The following is a 17,227-nucleotide window of genomic DNA, read 5'->3' as shown; positions in this document are numbered from 1 at the left end:
AAGAGAGCCTATTTATGTGAACAAGATGGGATGCATTTCATCTGTAGCCATCAGCATAATCCAAATAGAATGTTTCTTAGTTATTTAACTACACAGCATTAGTGGATGGAACAATGCATATTGCATGGTTCAGATAACTCAAGTAGACACAGCTGGCTTGAAGAGGTTTAAATTCTTCTAAATTTATTTTTCTTAATCATTTTTTTGCCTTACTGGGTTTCAGAGGAATGCTCTTCAAGCAGTATCCCCTGCCACCATGGAAGTCTTGATGCGTGTTTTAGCAGACTGTGACAACTGGGATGACAGAAACCCTGAGGAAGTGAGCAGGAAAGCAGAGCTGACTCTGAAGTGCCTGACAGAAGTTGTCCATATCCTCCTAACCAGCAGTTCTGACCAGCGCCAGGTGGAGACAAGTACAATATTGGAGAACTATTTCAAGTTGCTTAACTCAGACCATTCAGCCTTACCTAATCCAAGGCGATGCAGGCAGTGGGAGAGCAGATTCATAGCACTGCAGATCCAAATGCTGAGTGAGTACACAGTTCCTTTCAATAATTCTGAAGCAAAAAATATTGACTTCCTAAGCAATTGAAAAATTTCTAACATTTCTTCTTAGATATTTCTTGTTTTAATTATTTACTGTCGTAGTTGAGAGGGTCACAAAACAAAGCAATGCTCCACTTTCAGGAAGCTTCAAACCCGGTTTTATTACAGCATGCATGCTATTTATACATTCTTACAAAGCTCATAAGTTTACACTTTACTCATAGGTCAGGAAAGACAAACAGAGAGCTTATTGGAATAGGCAGTTGTAGGTTTCTCTTATTTATCCTTCTCTCTTTCTTGGTTTCTATGTCAATGACCTTGGTAGAAAATTCTTTCATGGGTAAACATGGATCCTCTTATCACACTCCTTTCTGGTTCACAGAAGTTGCTGTGAAACCTCTTCCACAATTTAGTAATAAAAAACCAGAAGAAACCAAATCAGATTGCTACCATTTAACCAGTGTCAAGGTTCATAGGCCAAAAGTGTCTGTTGAAAGAGAAAAACTTTGTTAGCAAGAAGTGAAGCTTATCAGTACCTTAGTAATTGCAGAATAAAACTGTTCTGTAATAAAATAGCTATGTGGTGTTGTTTTGTGATAGTTTGATTTTCAAATGGCGTTACTGTAAACATTGGCCAGAAGTAATAGTCTGAAAGAGTTGGGTATAAATTTTTGGGTTAGAATTCAGGGCTTTGAATTTTTTCCATTTTGACGTTCAGCACGGGGAATAAAGGTGTTTCTTTTCCCATATTTCCAAGAAAACTGAGGAATAGTACTGTGGCCATGGAGAATGCTTACACTATAAGGCTGCTGTAGAATGCGGAGTAATTGCTTGTTGAGGAAAGAAATGTTCATGTGCTGTAAAGAAAAGGTGATGCTGCTTATGTTCTCACTATTGGAAATTACTTGAAACAGAGCCCCAAAGCAATCAAAGATATTCATTTGGTAAAATTTCTCCATAATATTAGTCTGTGGTAGTCTTTACAGTGTCAAAATGTTTAGCTTTAGGCCTAGTGATTTGTTCTTAAAATGCATATCATTCTTGATCAAAAGTGCAGATAATATGATTTGTATAATTTTTTCCTGATATGTATTATGGAATGTGCAGGAAAAAATGCTTGATGGATTTGGGATGTGTTTTGTCTTTGATGCCAGTTCTATTTTAATTTTATAGATACCATCACAGCCATGTTAGACTGCACAGATAGGCCTGTTCTGCAGGCAATTTTCCTTAACAGTAACTGCTTTGAGCATCTCATTCGACTCTTGCAGAACTGCAAGGTAAGTTTTCCCTTATCAGCATATTTTTAATAAGCCCTGCCTTGTATTATTACTAATGAGGTGGAGGTGTCTCATCTGTCTTGTGGTTAAAGCAATGAATACTTTGAGTCCTGAGCAAAATACCTTTGCCGACCTTGCTCAGTCTCTAAAATCTGTTACAATCTTTGAATTACTGCTGAATCTTTTCCTACCTATTACAATCTCTCCGATGTCAGACTTTGAGCTAAGCACAGTAATCTCTTAACAGTATGTCTGATTAAAAAAATCAATCCCACCAGCCTTTTTATTTGGCTTTTTGTTGTGGGGTTTCCTTATTTTGTTTTGTTTCTCTTATATTCTATCACTGGATCATTAGGAAGTCACTTAACAACTGCTGCCAGATGAAGGTCTGAATTCTAATTTCAGAGAAATGTTTTTCCATTTAAAAAAATCTTTCTGGTGTCCCATTTTAAGTCTTTCAGAATATTTGAATCCTGTGTGTGGCTTACATAAAATATGAGCTCTAACTGTTAAAAATGCTCCTCAATTTTTCCTTTTCTACATAGGATCTAGGGTTTTCATCTGAGCTGCGAATGGTCATAATTTGCAAACTTCCACTGATTGCACTGATTTTATTTTTCCCTGTGTGAAAGAACACAGATATGATGTAACTCTCTGTACTATTTCTTTTTGTGATATGTTATTATGATATGTGATATGTTAGTGACATAGCTGTTTTGAGCTCTTCTGATGTTAGATAATTTAATGCTAACTACACTGTGCAATTTGTTTCTAATCCGTTTAGATTTTGGATTAGAATGTATTTCAGTGCAATGATGTATTAAAAATAAATGTGTTTGGATTATGTCCTAATTGTAAGTATAATTAGAGGCAGAATGCCAACTGACTTGAAGTGTTTTAAATAGTCTGTAGCTTATTATCTCCTTCTGAAAATACATTGTTTGACCTTTCCATTCTTCTCCTGCGTTTGGGAATCTGCCTGTTTTTGTACTAACCTTGTACTTGATAAGAAACTCCTTTTTTAGTTTCTTCTAAAATCATCAGCAGTGTGATGTTTACCTCTTCATGGAAACTCTTTGCTGTGTACCTGCACTCATAAACAAGTGGTGGAATTTAAGAAAGCGGGAACAGCTGATCTGTTTTTTCAGCTGATCTATTTTATCTGTTTGCTGTTTTTATTTTCATTCTGCCTGTCTGTATGTTACAAGATATATTCTTTTAAGGTTTTTTCCAGGGGTACAGACTCACATATCACTGTGTTGTTTTGAGATCAGTGCTGCCAGTTTGGTACACAGAGTGCTTTTTTAGCCTTTCACAGGCAAAATACCCCCGCAGATGAGAAGTGGGAGAGATAGAGGCAGGGCAGGTGTCGCAGTATATTTGTACTTCCAAATATACTGTGTCTCCATTCTTTTTCAAAGCCAAATAGCAAAGATTGAGTTAGTTTTGGAATTAGCATTTCTCCTTATTAGCTGGGGGTGGAGATCCTAGTTCTAGATTTTATTCCTTATTTTGTGAAAATTGCTGCTGGGTTCCTAAGCAAACTGTGTGTGGAAAGCATGTTCTGCATTTCTGCAGAGAGCATGAGAGTCCATACACATACCTGAAATTCAGGAAGCTATTGGATCTTCTGCAAACTTGAAATGCAAGTAATTTCTATGGAAAGGAGGGGTAAAGCAAATCCATATTTCTGCTCTAGATATCCCAAAGAACTTGGGGTGTTCAAGGCTGTATTTCTACTCATACGTCCTAGTCATTTGCAGTATTACAATCTTCTAAGATGTAAATCCTTTTTTTTTTCTTTAATGTTTGCTGGTTTTAAGGCTCATAGGCAAACTGTCTTTCCTTAGCTATGCTTTAAGGTTAGAGATCTACACAAAAGCTTTTCAAAACTGCTTGGTTAAGTTTTGATGATCTGAATGTTGCTTTTTGCCAGTGATATTCAAAAAGAGGGACTGTAATTTAGAGGTATCAGGAGGTGCTTATTCTGTACTGAGAGTCATTTAACAATCTGGTTTTTCAGTGCTGAATCTTTTCTCATCTGTTTAACTATCTCAGAGGTCAGACTTTGAGCAAAACACAATGACCTTTAACAGTATGTCTGATTAAAAGAAAAAAAAATGTGGTTTTTTAACAGCTTTTAAATGGAAAAATTCAAACCGTATAGACTTTGTAAAAAGAAATCTATTTTTCCTTTTCACATGCCTTATAAGAAATGAAGCAACTCATACCAAAAGTTTGATGACATTTTTATTTTTTCATTGTCTCCATTTGCTTTTGTTTAATGTTCTTATTCTTGTTAATGTTCTAGTCCTCTGAGACATATTATAGTTACTCTGCATTGTTGAGTGCTCTTGACTGTGATGTACCTTTCAAAGTGTTTCTAACAATGTGCTTTCACACCTATGTAAGTCAAAGTAATATCTTCAGTGTTGTCCTTTGTTTTAGCCAAATTTATGGAAGTTGATTTCTTAGGTTGTTCTTCTTCAGGGAGACTAAGCTAGCAGATAATGGACCAAAATATGTGTGTGTCTGTGTGGGAAAAGAAATGCTTAGGTTTTACCCACTGGAGGAAAGGTTTTACCCACTGAAGGAGAGGATTTATATTTTTTTAAAGGAACTTTTAAAACATTTTGATCAGATTTTTTTTTTTTTAATGCCTCAATAAAATCTTAAAACAGAAGGAGGTAAATCTTAGTTCTGATTACATTACATCTAAATTTGGCACACAAATTGACTGCAATTGATTATGAATTTGGGTGAGTTGGAAACTGTCAAATTCAGGTACTGACTGGGAATTTAGCTACTGAACACAGAGCGGTTCCTTAGCTGTTCATGCAGTATGGGTGTCTGTTTGATTTAAAGCTATTTGCAACCTGTCTGATCCTCAGGATGATGGCAGAGATATTTTGCCCTTCTTCCTGTCCCAAAGACTGTGTGCCCCAGAAATTCTGCTACTATGCTGTTTGAAGATGAACATATTCTGTCTAGGTATCTTCAGCTTTCACCTAGGCTGAAATATAAGTGGAAAATGATGAAACATTTGTATCCATTTCCTTGTTAATGCCCCACTCTTGTCTTTATTTCTTACAAGTAAATTTCTTAGAACTCTGTCATGTTGCATATTGAATGAAATCACAGTTGCTAAGCCAGAGATGAGTACAAATTCCAAATAAATCTCTCTCTTTGTCTCAGTGATTACATATTTTCTTTTTTGTTTTTAAAAAAAAAGTAATTTTTTTTGCAAAAATACAGTGTAATCATCAGTATTTTTTCCCCCCATTTTTGTTTTTGTATGTGAAATACCAATCTAAGGCAGCCTCCACAGATTTGGCTGCAGGTAACTGTTTAATGCAATTATTTCCATTATTCTTGTCTCTGTTTCTAACAGCTGTTTTTAAATGCTAACAATAAAGTGGCAGACAAGAGTGAGAAAGACCTTACCAACAAATTACTGACAGAAATGAATGAGGACCAGGTACCTACCTAAATTGTATTTTGCTTCAGTTGAAGTCAAGACACAATCACAGGAAAATTGATTCCTGTGCTTCACCTTAATCATCCTCCTTAAGCCTTCTGCAGCAAGATAAACTTTTGATGCTGCAGAGATCAGCATTTCCTGTCTCTGGAAAATGATTTTTCTGAATAACAGATTGAGTTCAGCCTATGTTTTATTCATCTGCTTCAAACTGCAGATATTGGCAATAGAATGAGCATCAGTTATGCTTTTTTTAAGGAAAAGGTGAAGCACATGAATGAGAGCCAAATTAATTTTCTCAAACTGGTGGTGATTCTTTTTGATTCTTTTTCCCCTCCTTTTCCTCTTTTTTGCTCTTTGTCTCAGCACTGTGGTGTTTTGGATTCTGGGGCCTTGTTTGTGAATCTCAATGGTTTTGTGTTTGGTGTCCTGGTTCTTAGCTTGTCATCAAGAACAGATGTTCACAAAACAATGGACAGGCTGAATCAGGGAGGTAGGAATAGCCTGTTGCTTCGCTTTTCCCAAATATTGTGGAAAGTTACAAATGCCAGCTTTTGTATAAATTTTATAGTAGAATTATTTGTTCTGATTAAAAATGTAAAAAAAAAAAAAGCTGAATACAAGGGATGGTTATTTACAAATTGTGATTTTTAACTAATAGCTTTGGCTTTTTTGGACACAGCACAATGCTCTAACCACATGTAAATGTTTCTTCACATCTAATAATCTGATTCTTGACATTTCACTTTCAAAATATGTCTGAGGTGCACATCATATTTCAGAGATGATGAAACAGTATGTTTGTTTGTACAGTGTTGCTAATTAGGTTTACTGATGGATGCAAAAAGTGCTCCAACATTTTTGTTCTTAAAACCATCATAGAAATATCAATATAAACAAGAATTATAGAAAAAAACCTCAAAAGGTTACTTAAATTGGAGAGAGAGGTGTTGAATCAATGCACTGAGGCTATGGGTGAGGCAGCCACCTAACTGTGCTGGTGTGACTTATCTCTTAGATTTTGGGGGTGTGTCTGTGCTGCATTGGTTTGCAGGGCCTTGGATGGAGAATAAGTCACTTTATATGAACTGCAGATGCTGATTTTCCAGCAGCACACACACTGCAAGAGATTTCCTAATTGTTTTCCTCCCTCCCTCTTGAGGTTGTCCATTAGACGCATGAGGAAAACTTGTTTGTCCATCAGAATATTTGAGGTGCGGTTTGTGTTGCGAATGCTTCTCTCCTCTTGAAGTCTGTGGTTAGTTGTCTACTGTGATGTAATTCCTTGTAGGCTGTGGGGTTTGAAATTTTGGCTGGTGGGGAGATGATTTTTGAAGCATGTTAGCAAACTCTTGGTTTCCCTCCTGGCAGGAGGGCATAGCACAGATTTTGGAGCTGAACTGTCTTTGCATGTGTTATATGACTTCTGTACCTGCTCCTTTCAGGTGTTTCAGGGACACCTGGACTCCTTGGCAGTGTCAACCATTCAAGCCCTCACAGCAGTAATGCACAAGTCTCCAGCTGCAAAGGTAACAGTGTCTATGCACAGGGCTGTTTGCAGCTTCTTCATCTTGTTTCCAGTTATACCTTGATGGAAATGAGCAGATTGTGCTCACACATTCATGCCTGATAGGAATAGCTGATTTCTTATCCCTTTATATGTGTCTAATGGCTGAACACTGAGCCATCTTTCTTAGCAAAACTGGAAGATCTGAGTATGCTGGCAGTTGGAACCTCTGTAAAGAAAGGACATTGGTACTTGTCTCATGGATATATGGGGTAGACTTAGTGGGTATTTGGAGGAATTTTCAGGCAGCTGTTTGTATTGTAGTTTTATAAGGCTTTAAAGCAAGCCAAGACAGTATTGCTGCCAGATGGTGATTATGCTATTGCCCTGTGCCCTTCCCTGGTAGTTATTCTTGTCATTTGGTAAATGGATAGGTTGTGGTTAGTTTGTGATTATGACTGGAAGCTGAGCCCATGGAAAAACAGTATATTTATTCCTGGGTTGCTGAGTTAATTAAATTCAACCCTTGGCTGAATGATTCCCTGGACTTGGCACAGGTAAAGGGATGTGACTGTCCAGTGGAGGATAAAGGAGGAGTGGGAATCATTAATTTTTTTGCTACTTGCAGTACAGCCTAAGGGAGAGACAACAGGATCTATTATGCTCCTCCAGAGCTTTACTGAAGGTGTTTATTTCTCCACTGACTCAGGAAAGCCTGGGAAGAGTTGTGTGTTGGAGATGGGGCCTAGCTGGGATTCACAGAGAGTCAGAGTTTTCAATTGTACTTCTACTGCAATATGTGTATTTTTTCTTTTCATGTTTACCGAAGTAGTCACCTCACTTCTGCTGAAAGATTTATTCTTTTAAAAAAGTAATTTCAACACAAACTAGAGCCAGGAGAAGAGTATCCATTCCATATGATGTGTTAGCTGTTTAATAATTGAACCATAAATGGATACTACCATTTGAACTTTGCTGGTTGTTTTTTTTTTCTTGTAAAATCAGTTAGTTTTCAGGAAAACTTCTGTGGAACATTTCTCTAATTTTTTAAAGTTTTTAGGATAGGTGGTTTTTAATCTTCTCTATGAAAGTTTTTTACTGAAACATTAATATTTGAATACTTCTGTGTTTCAGTGTAAACATTTCAAGCTATAGTTTGCACTAAAAAGATGAAAAACTAAGTTCTTTATTCATTGTGATATTATTAACATTTGGATTATACCAACGTAGTTATATTCTTTTATAGGTAATTAATAAAATACAACTTTGAACTGTTATTTATCTGTGTGCTCCAGTGAAATGCTTCTCATCTGCAGCATTCTAGAGACATAGATTGAACAGGTTATCAAAAATAGATTTGTAACCTGTAATTATTACATTCTAATTATTATGTGTCTAATATTGCATTAAACTGTCTAAATTAAAAGTTGCTTGTCTACCTGCTGCAGTAGACAAGCAGTTTTTGTGCATTTTACTTGTTAGTGAGATGGGAATTTTTATCCCCAGGAGGTCTTCAAGGAGAGGATTGGGTATGCACACATATATGAGGTACTGAAATCACTGGGTCAGCCGTCACGGGAATTGCTGGAGGAACTCATGAATATGGTGAGCTGTGCTTGCTTTGAAGCAGAAATCTTTCATCTTTCAACAGTACTTCTGGCCCTGTCTTATTGTGTTTCATGTCTGAGTTCCCTGCTGTTTTTCAGGCTGTTGAAGGTGACCACATGGCTGTTGGGATACTAGGCATTAGTAATGTCCAGCCCTTATTGCTGCTGATCCAGTGGCTTCCAGAGCTAGAATCCCACGAGCTGCAGATTTTCATCTCCAATTGGTTGAGGCGAATCTGCTGCATTGACAGGCAGAGCCGTGCCACGTGCGTCAACGCAAACATGGTCATCCGCATCATCGAGACCCTCAATTCCCACTCGGTGCTCCACTGCACCTGTGCGGAGAACCTGATTGCCCTGCTGGGCTCCTTGGGGAGCCAGTCCATGGGCTCAGAAGAGCTGCTGCAGCTGGTGCGGCTGCTGCGGCCGGAGGAGCCGCGGGGCGCGCACCCGTACGTGGTGCCGGTGATGCGCGCGCTGCTGGCCATGGCGCGCAAGCAGGGCCTGGCCAGCGCCCTGCAGTACTTCAACCTGCACCACAGCATGGCCGGCATCGCCCTGCCCGCCGTCCACAGGTGGCCGGGCTCCGCCTTCTCCTTCAACGCCTGGCTCTGCCTCGACCAGGACCGGGTGGACCCCGGCACGACGGGCAAAAGCGGCAAGAGGAAGCAGCTGTACAGGTACAGTTACTGCTACAGCCTGCAGGGGTGGGCCATCTGTGCCCTGTGGCGTTTGGTACCGTGACATGTGCTGCTTCTGCTTAATCTCATCGAAGGCAATACTTAATGCTTGGTCTGGAAAAGGGAGAGCTTTCATTGGTCGCCACAGCCAAGTTCTGTTACAGAACTTAAGTGTGGTTTCTCTGTTGTAATGTCTTGTCATCTGCAGTTTCAACATCCATAACTCCAAATTTTGGGAAGGTTCATGGCTTAAACAAAACAGCATTAAAAACCAAAACCCAATCCCTCCAACCTCCCACCCAAAACCAGAACAAGCTTTCACACAGTTTGTTGTAAAGGTAATAAAGTCTGGATTTGTATAAGTGCGCAAGTGAGAAGGCACCTTCATGGTGCTTAAATAGTGCATATTGACATGAATGCTTCTTGATGTAATTTAACTTCTTAGGTATTAATAGAAGCAAACAAAGTGTCTTTTTGGTTTTTTTTGGTTTTTTTAGTTTTTTTTTTAATAAGAGAAGTAACAGTCACATAGTAAATATTGCACCACCACCAAACAACTTGAGTGGATTGTCTTCTTAATGATTGTATTGTTAGGTGGTAGTTTTGATGAAGTAAGTCCTTGATTGTATGTCTTTTGTAGTTTTTTTACAGGAAGTGGTATGGGGTTTGAAGCCTTTATTACATGCTCGGGGGTATTGGTGGTTGCAGTGTGCACAAAGAGGGAATATGCAACAGTGATGCTGCCTGACCATTGTTTTTTTGACTCACTCTGGGTAAGATTTGATACTGACAAACACTTTGTTTAGGATTGTATTGTTGGCTCCGAAGTCAAAATTGTTTTTTTGATCATTTAACAAATAGTCTGTTTTATAATATTGTAGTAATTCATTGCATAAGAGCAGTTTTAATCTCAAATAATGCAAGCAATTTTCAGATAGATTAGTTATCAGTTGAGCTAACTTATGCATGTATGTTAGGCATTTTTGTTGATTAAGTTTGTTACAGCATTAGAGGTTTTTATATTAAATTAAAACAGGCATAGATGGCTGTGGTGCTGTTTCTGCCTTACTTTTTTCTATTCCCATGATTAAGAACTGATGTGCATTACTATGAAAGAGCTGTATCTTTCTCTTCCAAACCTGTTTTTATGTAAACATTACATTTACTACTTTGAAATAGAATCAGCAGGTGTTCTTGTTATATTCTTGTTGATGGTTTGGATTTATTTTCTTAAATGCTTTCCTCCAGCTTAGTAGAGATAAAGTTAAATAGTTTCATATAGTAATTTCACTGCTCTTAATAATGACTTAATTATTTTTTATTGCAGCACAACATAACTATTGTCCACGTGCCTGGAAAGAGGCCCTTTGGTCAGAGCCTTGTGTATATCTATGTCAATGGACAGCAGAAGGTCTCTGCCCCACTTCGATTCCCTGCTATGAATGAAGTAAGTTCCCTTCTGAGCCATTGCCTGGTAGGATGAGCTCTCATACAGCAGTGAGTCTTCAGACTGCTGCTAGTAATGTTCAGCCATGGATACTGTCCAGAATTATCCTTTTGGAGTGTAACTAACCATTAAGTAATTATTGTTTAGTCATCTCTGTTTAAAAATAAAAACGTCTACCAGGTGACATTGATTAAATAGTGGGGTTTTCCTCAAAATAATTGCCTGAGTATATTGACATAATTTATGATGACATCATCATAAGTGGCAGCTCTACCAGTAGGATTGATGTAACAGTACTCAATGGAGAATATTCCCTGTTATTTTCATGTATTTTTACTGGGTTTTTTTAATGTTTCCTTAATGTGCTATTCCTTATTCCTTTAGTAACTGAATAAGCACTTTATGTACAGTTAATCTAACCATTTGAATGTATACACATTTAACAATACACTAGCCATCAAAATGAGTGTATGTCATGTTTAATTTCCTCTGTAAGCTTTGTTCCTTCATTTTGGGAAACAAATTTATATTAAACTGGGCTATAAGACCCAACATTCTTCCCTCTTTTTTAAGTTCTAATTTGATATTTGTTAAGTCTGTTGAGAAAACAATTAAGTTGGATGCTGTAATGGTAAAATCAGTATAAAACTTATAAATGAGAGGAAGTGTAGTTTTCATTTCAAGATAAAACTCTGGATTTTGGGCCATCTGTAGAATAAACATTATAAATCTCAAGGTAACTAGAAATAGGGCAAGTAATCTTACCATGAGAGCATCTGTTTGAGTGGACTAAGTGATACGAGAAATGTGCAGTAGCAGGTATGCTGGGCTAGTATTTTGGAATATAATCCAGAAGAGGAGTATTTACAGAGGGGTATCAGGAGCTGGCCCTCCTGCTGTGCTCCTGCCAGAGGTCATGCAGCACTTGAAATAGTGCTGCAAATTGCTCTTAGTTGGAAAAAGGGTGTTCTTTCTATTATGAGAAGTATATGCTCTGGTTTTTGGCCTACTGTGATGGATTGCTTGGCAGAACTTGTTGCTTGGGGTTTCATTTATTTTGTTCAGATTTGCTAGATGCAGTCTTCAGATTTAAAGCAGAGATTTACAGTATGTGTTTTGTTTTCTTTCTTCCATGTATGACTCTCCAGTCTTTCACTTCTTGCTGCATTGGTTCAGCTGGTCAAAGAACAACAACTCCTCCTCCCTCTCAGATACCAGATCCCCCTTTTTCCTCCCCAATCATGCCCCACCGGACATCGCTTGGGGGCATTCTCGCTCCAGGAGCTTGGGGTGGGGTGCTTGGAAAACCAGAGTTCATCACCAAAATGATCTCAGCAGGGACTCAGGACAGTGAATGGGGGTGTCCAACATCTTTGGAGGGCCAACTTGGATCAGTTATTATCTTTCATGAAGCACTGCAGCCTTCTCAGGTGAAAGCATTATATTTAGCAGGTGAGTGGTGATTGTACTGGTTTTAGCAAAGTAAAAGGAATGAGTTATGAACAAGACCACACTAAGCTTTGCTTTACACAAACACATAATGAAGAACTTACAATCCAGAAGAACTGCAGAGCTGACCTAAGTGAGAGGGCTTTAAAGCAAATAAGCTTAACATTTAATAAGTATGTTATGAAGTTTGATTTTAAAATGTTACATTTCCATAAGCTCATCCGTTTATCATATGAGCAGACCTGTAAAATTAAACATTAGGGAATAACTGCACTTGTAAATTTCTGAATTTTTGCTGCCCTTTGCTCACATGTGTTTACAGTTGAGACTCTTTAAAAGTATTGCCCTTATTTGTTAGGCTACTTAAAGGTGATTTATGCTTAAGGATTCTTCCATAAGAATCAATAATTAAGTGGTCATTTTGAAGAAAGTACTCTGAAAGCTATGTGGTACAGTTCAAAGTGTGAAAGGTATTAAGTTGCATAATGACTCAAGGTTGTTACAGATTGGCATTAAAACACTTGCACCATTTAAAGGAAGTATTTTGTATTGCTAAACAAAACTATCTTGAAGGTTAATCATTTTCTGGGCATTTAGGCTTGATGACAGAGATTAGTGACAAATATGAGATAGGTGTTTTTTTGCCTTCAAGCAGCTCTCATGTTTGTACAAACACCTCTTCTTTGTGCAGTTTAGCATTTCATGTAGGATGTATTCCTTTTTAAGCAGACTCTCTGAAATGAATGATTTAAGTCATAGAAACTCTACTTGAAAGCATGTCTCAAATAGATATGGTTCAGACTGTCCCATTTGTTCTTCCAACAAGTTTGGTAGTATAACATTTGTAAAGGGCAACATTAATAACCACTGGACTCTTAAAAATAGGTCATATGATTTTATATACTTTTTTTAATAGGTCCAAACTGTTTAACTCCATGGAAGTCTCAAGAAGCTGAAGTAGCAGACCTCCCCAGTAAGGTGCTGCTTCATTATACACCAAAGGTATGAAACAGGACATAATTTCTCTTTGACTACACAGCGTGCATTGCTTTCAGTGTTTGCACTGTGGCTTTTATGGGAAGATAAGGGGCAGTGAGAGCTTTCTTAAACTGTAGTCTTGTGCAGACATAGTAGGTTTGCAAAAGGATGGAATTATCTTGTACAATAGAGAATGTCAAATCTAAAATGGCATATTCTTTAATATTAAATTATTAATATTAATATTAAATACTTTAATATCAACACACTGGCACAAAATCTTGTGTTCAAGCAGCTGTAGATGAGTGATGATATCATGGCTTCTTTATGTGTTTAACAGGCCTGCAGAAACCCTATTTGCCTTGACCTGTCTGCAAATCTTTTACATGGAAGACTAACTGGAAACAAAGTAGTGAATTGGGACATCAAGGTAAATGTCTTGTGAAGAGGCAGAACCTGATGCAGAAATAACAGTGGTTGTGTGTGTTCATCTAACTTTCAGAATGCTGGAAGTTAGTATCATAATGTAAATTATATTTAACAGATGCATCATGTTTTTTTACTAAGAATTCATGGGCTAACACTGTAGCTGAAGTACTGTTGCCTTTACATTACATTTATTGAGAACTTATGAATGCCACTGCATTTACTGTCACAGTACATGAAGATATTTTGTGGTAGCTGACAATTCTTCATAATAATGTTGAATGCGTGTTGTGTATCAAGAGCATTTTTTCATCTCTAGGGAATTCTGTCATGGTTTTCTTGCTGTCATAAACTTTGAGTTAGATGAAGATTACTAGGGTTTAGTTAACACTTCGGACTTGTCAGTAGAATACCACATTTTTTCATCTTGAGGAAAATGTATGCACTGTAAATAAGATCTGCCTTTTTTTCTAAGAACTGTGAACAATTGACTGTACTGGCAAACTGATTAATAAGGAAATCTTGCTGGACCTACACCCTACATATCCACTGTGCATATCTCTACAACCACTTGCTGAGACTAATGTTAAGAAAATGCAGACACTCGTTCGTTAATTTTGCTATGATATGAATAGTTCTAAAATTTGTCCTCTACACCAGCTCCACAGTATTGTCTCTGGACCAAGCTGGGAAAATGAGTGGGTGTCTCTGACTAGCTTGCTAAAACCCTGATTTTGAAATGATTTGAAGTGGTTGTGAATCACTTCTAGAAATCATGTGTTTGGAATATATTATACCTTACCACAAGAAGCATTGTTTGAACAACAGAATCCAGAATCAATTAAATTGGAAACATCCTCTGAGGTCATCAAGTCCAACCTGTGACCAAACACCATCTTGTTAACCAGACTATGGCACTAAGTGCCAAATCCAGTCTGTCCTTAGCACAAGACAGCCCCTGGCAGTGTTTATCTCCACTTGTGAGAAGGAGGGGAAAAAGGGGGACTTGGGAGATTTGAATTTTAAGGAGAGGCTTAGAATTGATGTATGTGTAGAGTTATTTAAAAAAAAAATGTATTATTTGATTGCCTGAAGTTGAAATGTTGCAGGAAGATGATTAAAACAGAGATGTGTATAATCTTCATCTTATCTTACTGCTTGCTGCAACTTAGAAATCAGAGAGATGTTTTTTCCTGTTTTTCAAATATATTTAGCAGAAGATTCTTGTTAAGTTTTTGTGTCCTTCAGTTTTCAGTGTTTATATGGGGGAGGAGGAAGGAAATGTACAAAATGTACTTTCAGAACAAGAGCTGACAGGATGGCCCATGTGTAAGTGGCCTGTGAGACATTCTGATTGGTTTGTGAGTACTCCTGTATGCAGAGTAAATTTTTGCTGTAGTGGAAGGGATTTTATTTATGGTGATTATGCTGTTTATCCTGCTTTTTCTCTTGATTCAGGATATGATCAACTGTATTGGTGGAATGAACGTGCTGTTTCCATTGCTGGAGCAGATCAGTTTTCTTGGTGCACAGATGCCTGAGAAGTCTGAAGGAGAAGCTCTGCCTCCAGAACTTGTAACTCCTGTAGAGGGTGACTGGGTGGTGTTTTCATCCCCAAAGGCATCAGGTAGGAAAGTGAAGCTGAAGTGACCTAATTTTTGAGCTTGATTTTACAAGTCCTTTTGTGAATAACAGGTCTGTTTATTATGTGCTGAATTTTCCAGAGCATCTATGTAAAGCTGAAAGGCTCTTTCTGTTCCTAGATACCTGACATGGATACTGAATACCAGGAGTTCAGTACTATATAAAAAATAATATAACATATTTCAAGTATAGATATATTTAATAGCATTATTTTTCTTTTCATTATTTACTGTTACAGGTGCCAAGGTATGACATTGTTTTAATTTCTATTCTGATTATTTTGAGAAATTGTTTGATGTAAAACTTACTAATATCAACAGGAGAAGCTTTCCTACAGCTTGAGAGCTGGATCACACAGGCATGTGGGGACAGCAGCATCAGAACTGCACTATTTAGCCTTTAGCCAAACTTATATTTTCCTAATAAAATATTCAACTCCTACCTCTTCCACACATAGTCACATTTTGGATTAAAATAAAAAGAAACTGAAAAGATGCTTTAAGATTAGATTTTTTTAAAGCTTTGCTAATATTGAGAATTAACTTTGACCTTAACAAAAACCACTGAGAAAGCAGACCTTGCAAGGCAGAACACTACTTTTTTACACAGATGAAATGGTGGAGAAGAGTGAAAAAAATAGATCTTCTCTGTCTCTAATTTTTTGCATACCATGGCTAGGAAGTGTCAGTTTGCAGCTACAGAGGGAAAATAACTGAGCATTTGCAAAAGATTGTAACAAAGAAGTTTGTAACCTACAGTCATGGATGAAGCAACTGAAGTCAGGACTGGGATCACTTTGCTCTGGAGGGGCATGGAATGGCTATGATTCTGCACGGGAAAAAATCTAAAGACAGGCTACAGCTAAGGAACAGGAGTTCAGAAGTTCAGGAAGTAGTGAGGAATATAAACAGTTGATTTTACTTTTTCCCCTCTATTTTTATGCAGTGATCCAATGATAAACCATAAGACTTTTGCTACTGTTGTTCTGTTCTGCAGAAGCACGTCTAGAGAAGAACATAGTTGCAACTTTCATCTTGATGATAAAACACTTTATTCAGGGACATCATGTTAATCAAGAAAATCTCATTCACTCCCATGGAGTTGCCACCCTAGGAGCCTTGTTACAGAAGGTGAGCAAACTTGAGAAACATCCTTTAGTAATGAATTTTGTGGATGAGGTTCTGATTTTGAAGCATAGCCAGAATGCCACAGTCTTTAAAGGCCTCCTTAGTAAGAATTTTATTTCTTGTGTTTCTAAAAGCAAAAAGATGTGAGAAGTTGGTCTTTATCTGCAAAGTGAAATACAATGTTTCATTTTCTGTAATGTTCTGGTTTTTTGATACAGCTATTTTGTTGTTTGGTTATTCAAATGAGACTACTTTTGTGTTTATTTTATTGCTTTAATGGAGCCGAAATTGCTGTAGAAGATAAAATAAACTTCTGTTTTTTAAAATAAAACTTTATTAGGACATTCAGTATTTTGAGTGCTGACACCTGTTGTTATTTTGCAAGGTGCCAAGCATCTTAATGGACGTGAATGTCCTGATGGCTGTACAGTTGCTGATAGAACAAGTCTCAGTAGAAAAGAACATGCAGCTTTTGCAACAGATGTATCACCACTTGCTTTTTGACTTCAGCATCTGGAACAGTGGTGACTTTCCCTTCAGAATTGGTGAGTTCTTGGCCTGAGGCAACTGTGTGAAGGCACAGGACTCTTCACATGACACAAATCTTTATCTTGGTTCTAAAAGAAACCTTTATGTTGTAGGACATATACAGTATCTTTCTACAATCATCAAGGACAGTAGAAGGCTCTTCAGAAAGAAGTATGGTGTGCAGTTTCTTCTAGACACACTCAGGATTTATTATGGGTATGAATTTTACTACTTCTGACTCCTCATTTATTTTACGTGGCTCTTGGGGATTTTTGCCATCATTTTAAAATTAATAAATAAAACCACAGGTTGGATTTTGTTGGTTGATTTTGTTTACAAAATTGCATTAATTTTTTCCCATTTGACTTACTACTTTGCCTTGCCTTGAATTTTTATGCTAAGATTACGTAAACTTTTTCAGTGACATTAGGAGTGCTTGTAAAAGTAATTACAACTACAAAATTGTAGGACTTGTGTTAAACAATGCAAATTAAGTCATAGATCATTACCATTGTAAAAAGTTTAGCATT

The 17,227-nt window shown here is 37.4% G+C and overlaps 1 protein-coding gene across 1 annotated transcript in view; it reads left to right on the top strand.

Moving 5' to 3' along the window:
- The window catches only part of NBEAL1 (neurobeachin like 1), an 80,060-nt gene that overhangs the window by 27,260 nt on the left and 35,573 nt on the right, over window positions 1–17,227 (top strand). The window contains exons 9-23 of the mRNA XM_066553340.1: window positions 224–530; window positions 1,720–1,826; window positions 5,218–5,304; window positions 6,750–6,833; window positions 8,318–8,416; window positions 8,518–9,098; window positions 9,739–9,871; window positions 10,426–10,545; window positions 11,694–11,997; window positions 12,911–12,996; window positions 13,313–13,402; window positions 14,857–15,025; window positions 16,039–16,172; window positions 16,555–16,714; window positions 16,811–16,913. Coding sequence (XP_066409437.1) covers window positions 224–530; window positions 1,720–1,826; window positions 5,218–5,304; window positions 6,750–6,833; window positions 8,318–8,416; window positions 8,518–9,098; window positions 9,739–9,871; window positions 10,426–10,545; window positions 11,694–11,997; window positions 12,911–12,996; window positions 13,313–13,402; window positions 14,857–15,025; window positions 16,039–16,172; window positions 16,555–16,714; window positions 16,811–16,913 — 2,564 coding nt within the window. The remainder of the gene's footprint in view (window positions 1–223; window positions 531–1,719; window positions 1,827–5,217; window positions 5,305–6,749; window positions 6,834–8,317; window positions 8,417–8,517; window positions 9,099–9,738; window positions 9,872–10,425; window positions 10,546–11,693; window positions 11,998–12,910; window positions 12,997–13,312; window positions 13,403–14,856; window positions 15,026–16,038; window positions 16,173–16,554; window positions 16,715–16,810; window positions 16,914–17,227) is intronic.

The sequence above is a fragment of the Molothrus aeneus genome, chromosome 7, assembly GCF_037042795.1.
Source record: "Molothrus aeneus isolate 106 chromosome 7, BPBGC_Maene_1.0, whole genome shotgun sequence".
Taxonomy (NCBI): domain Eukaryota; kingdom Metazoa; phylum Chordata; class Aves; order Passeriformes; family Icteridae; genus Molothrus; species Molothrus aeneus.
Note: the sequence above shows the minus strand (reverse complement) of the source record. Positions and strands in the feature narration are given on the sequence as shown.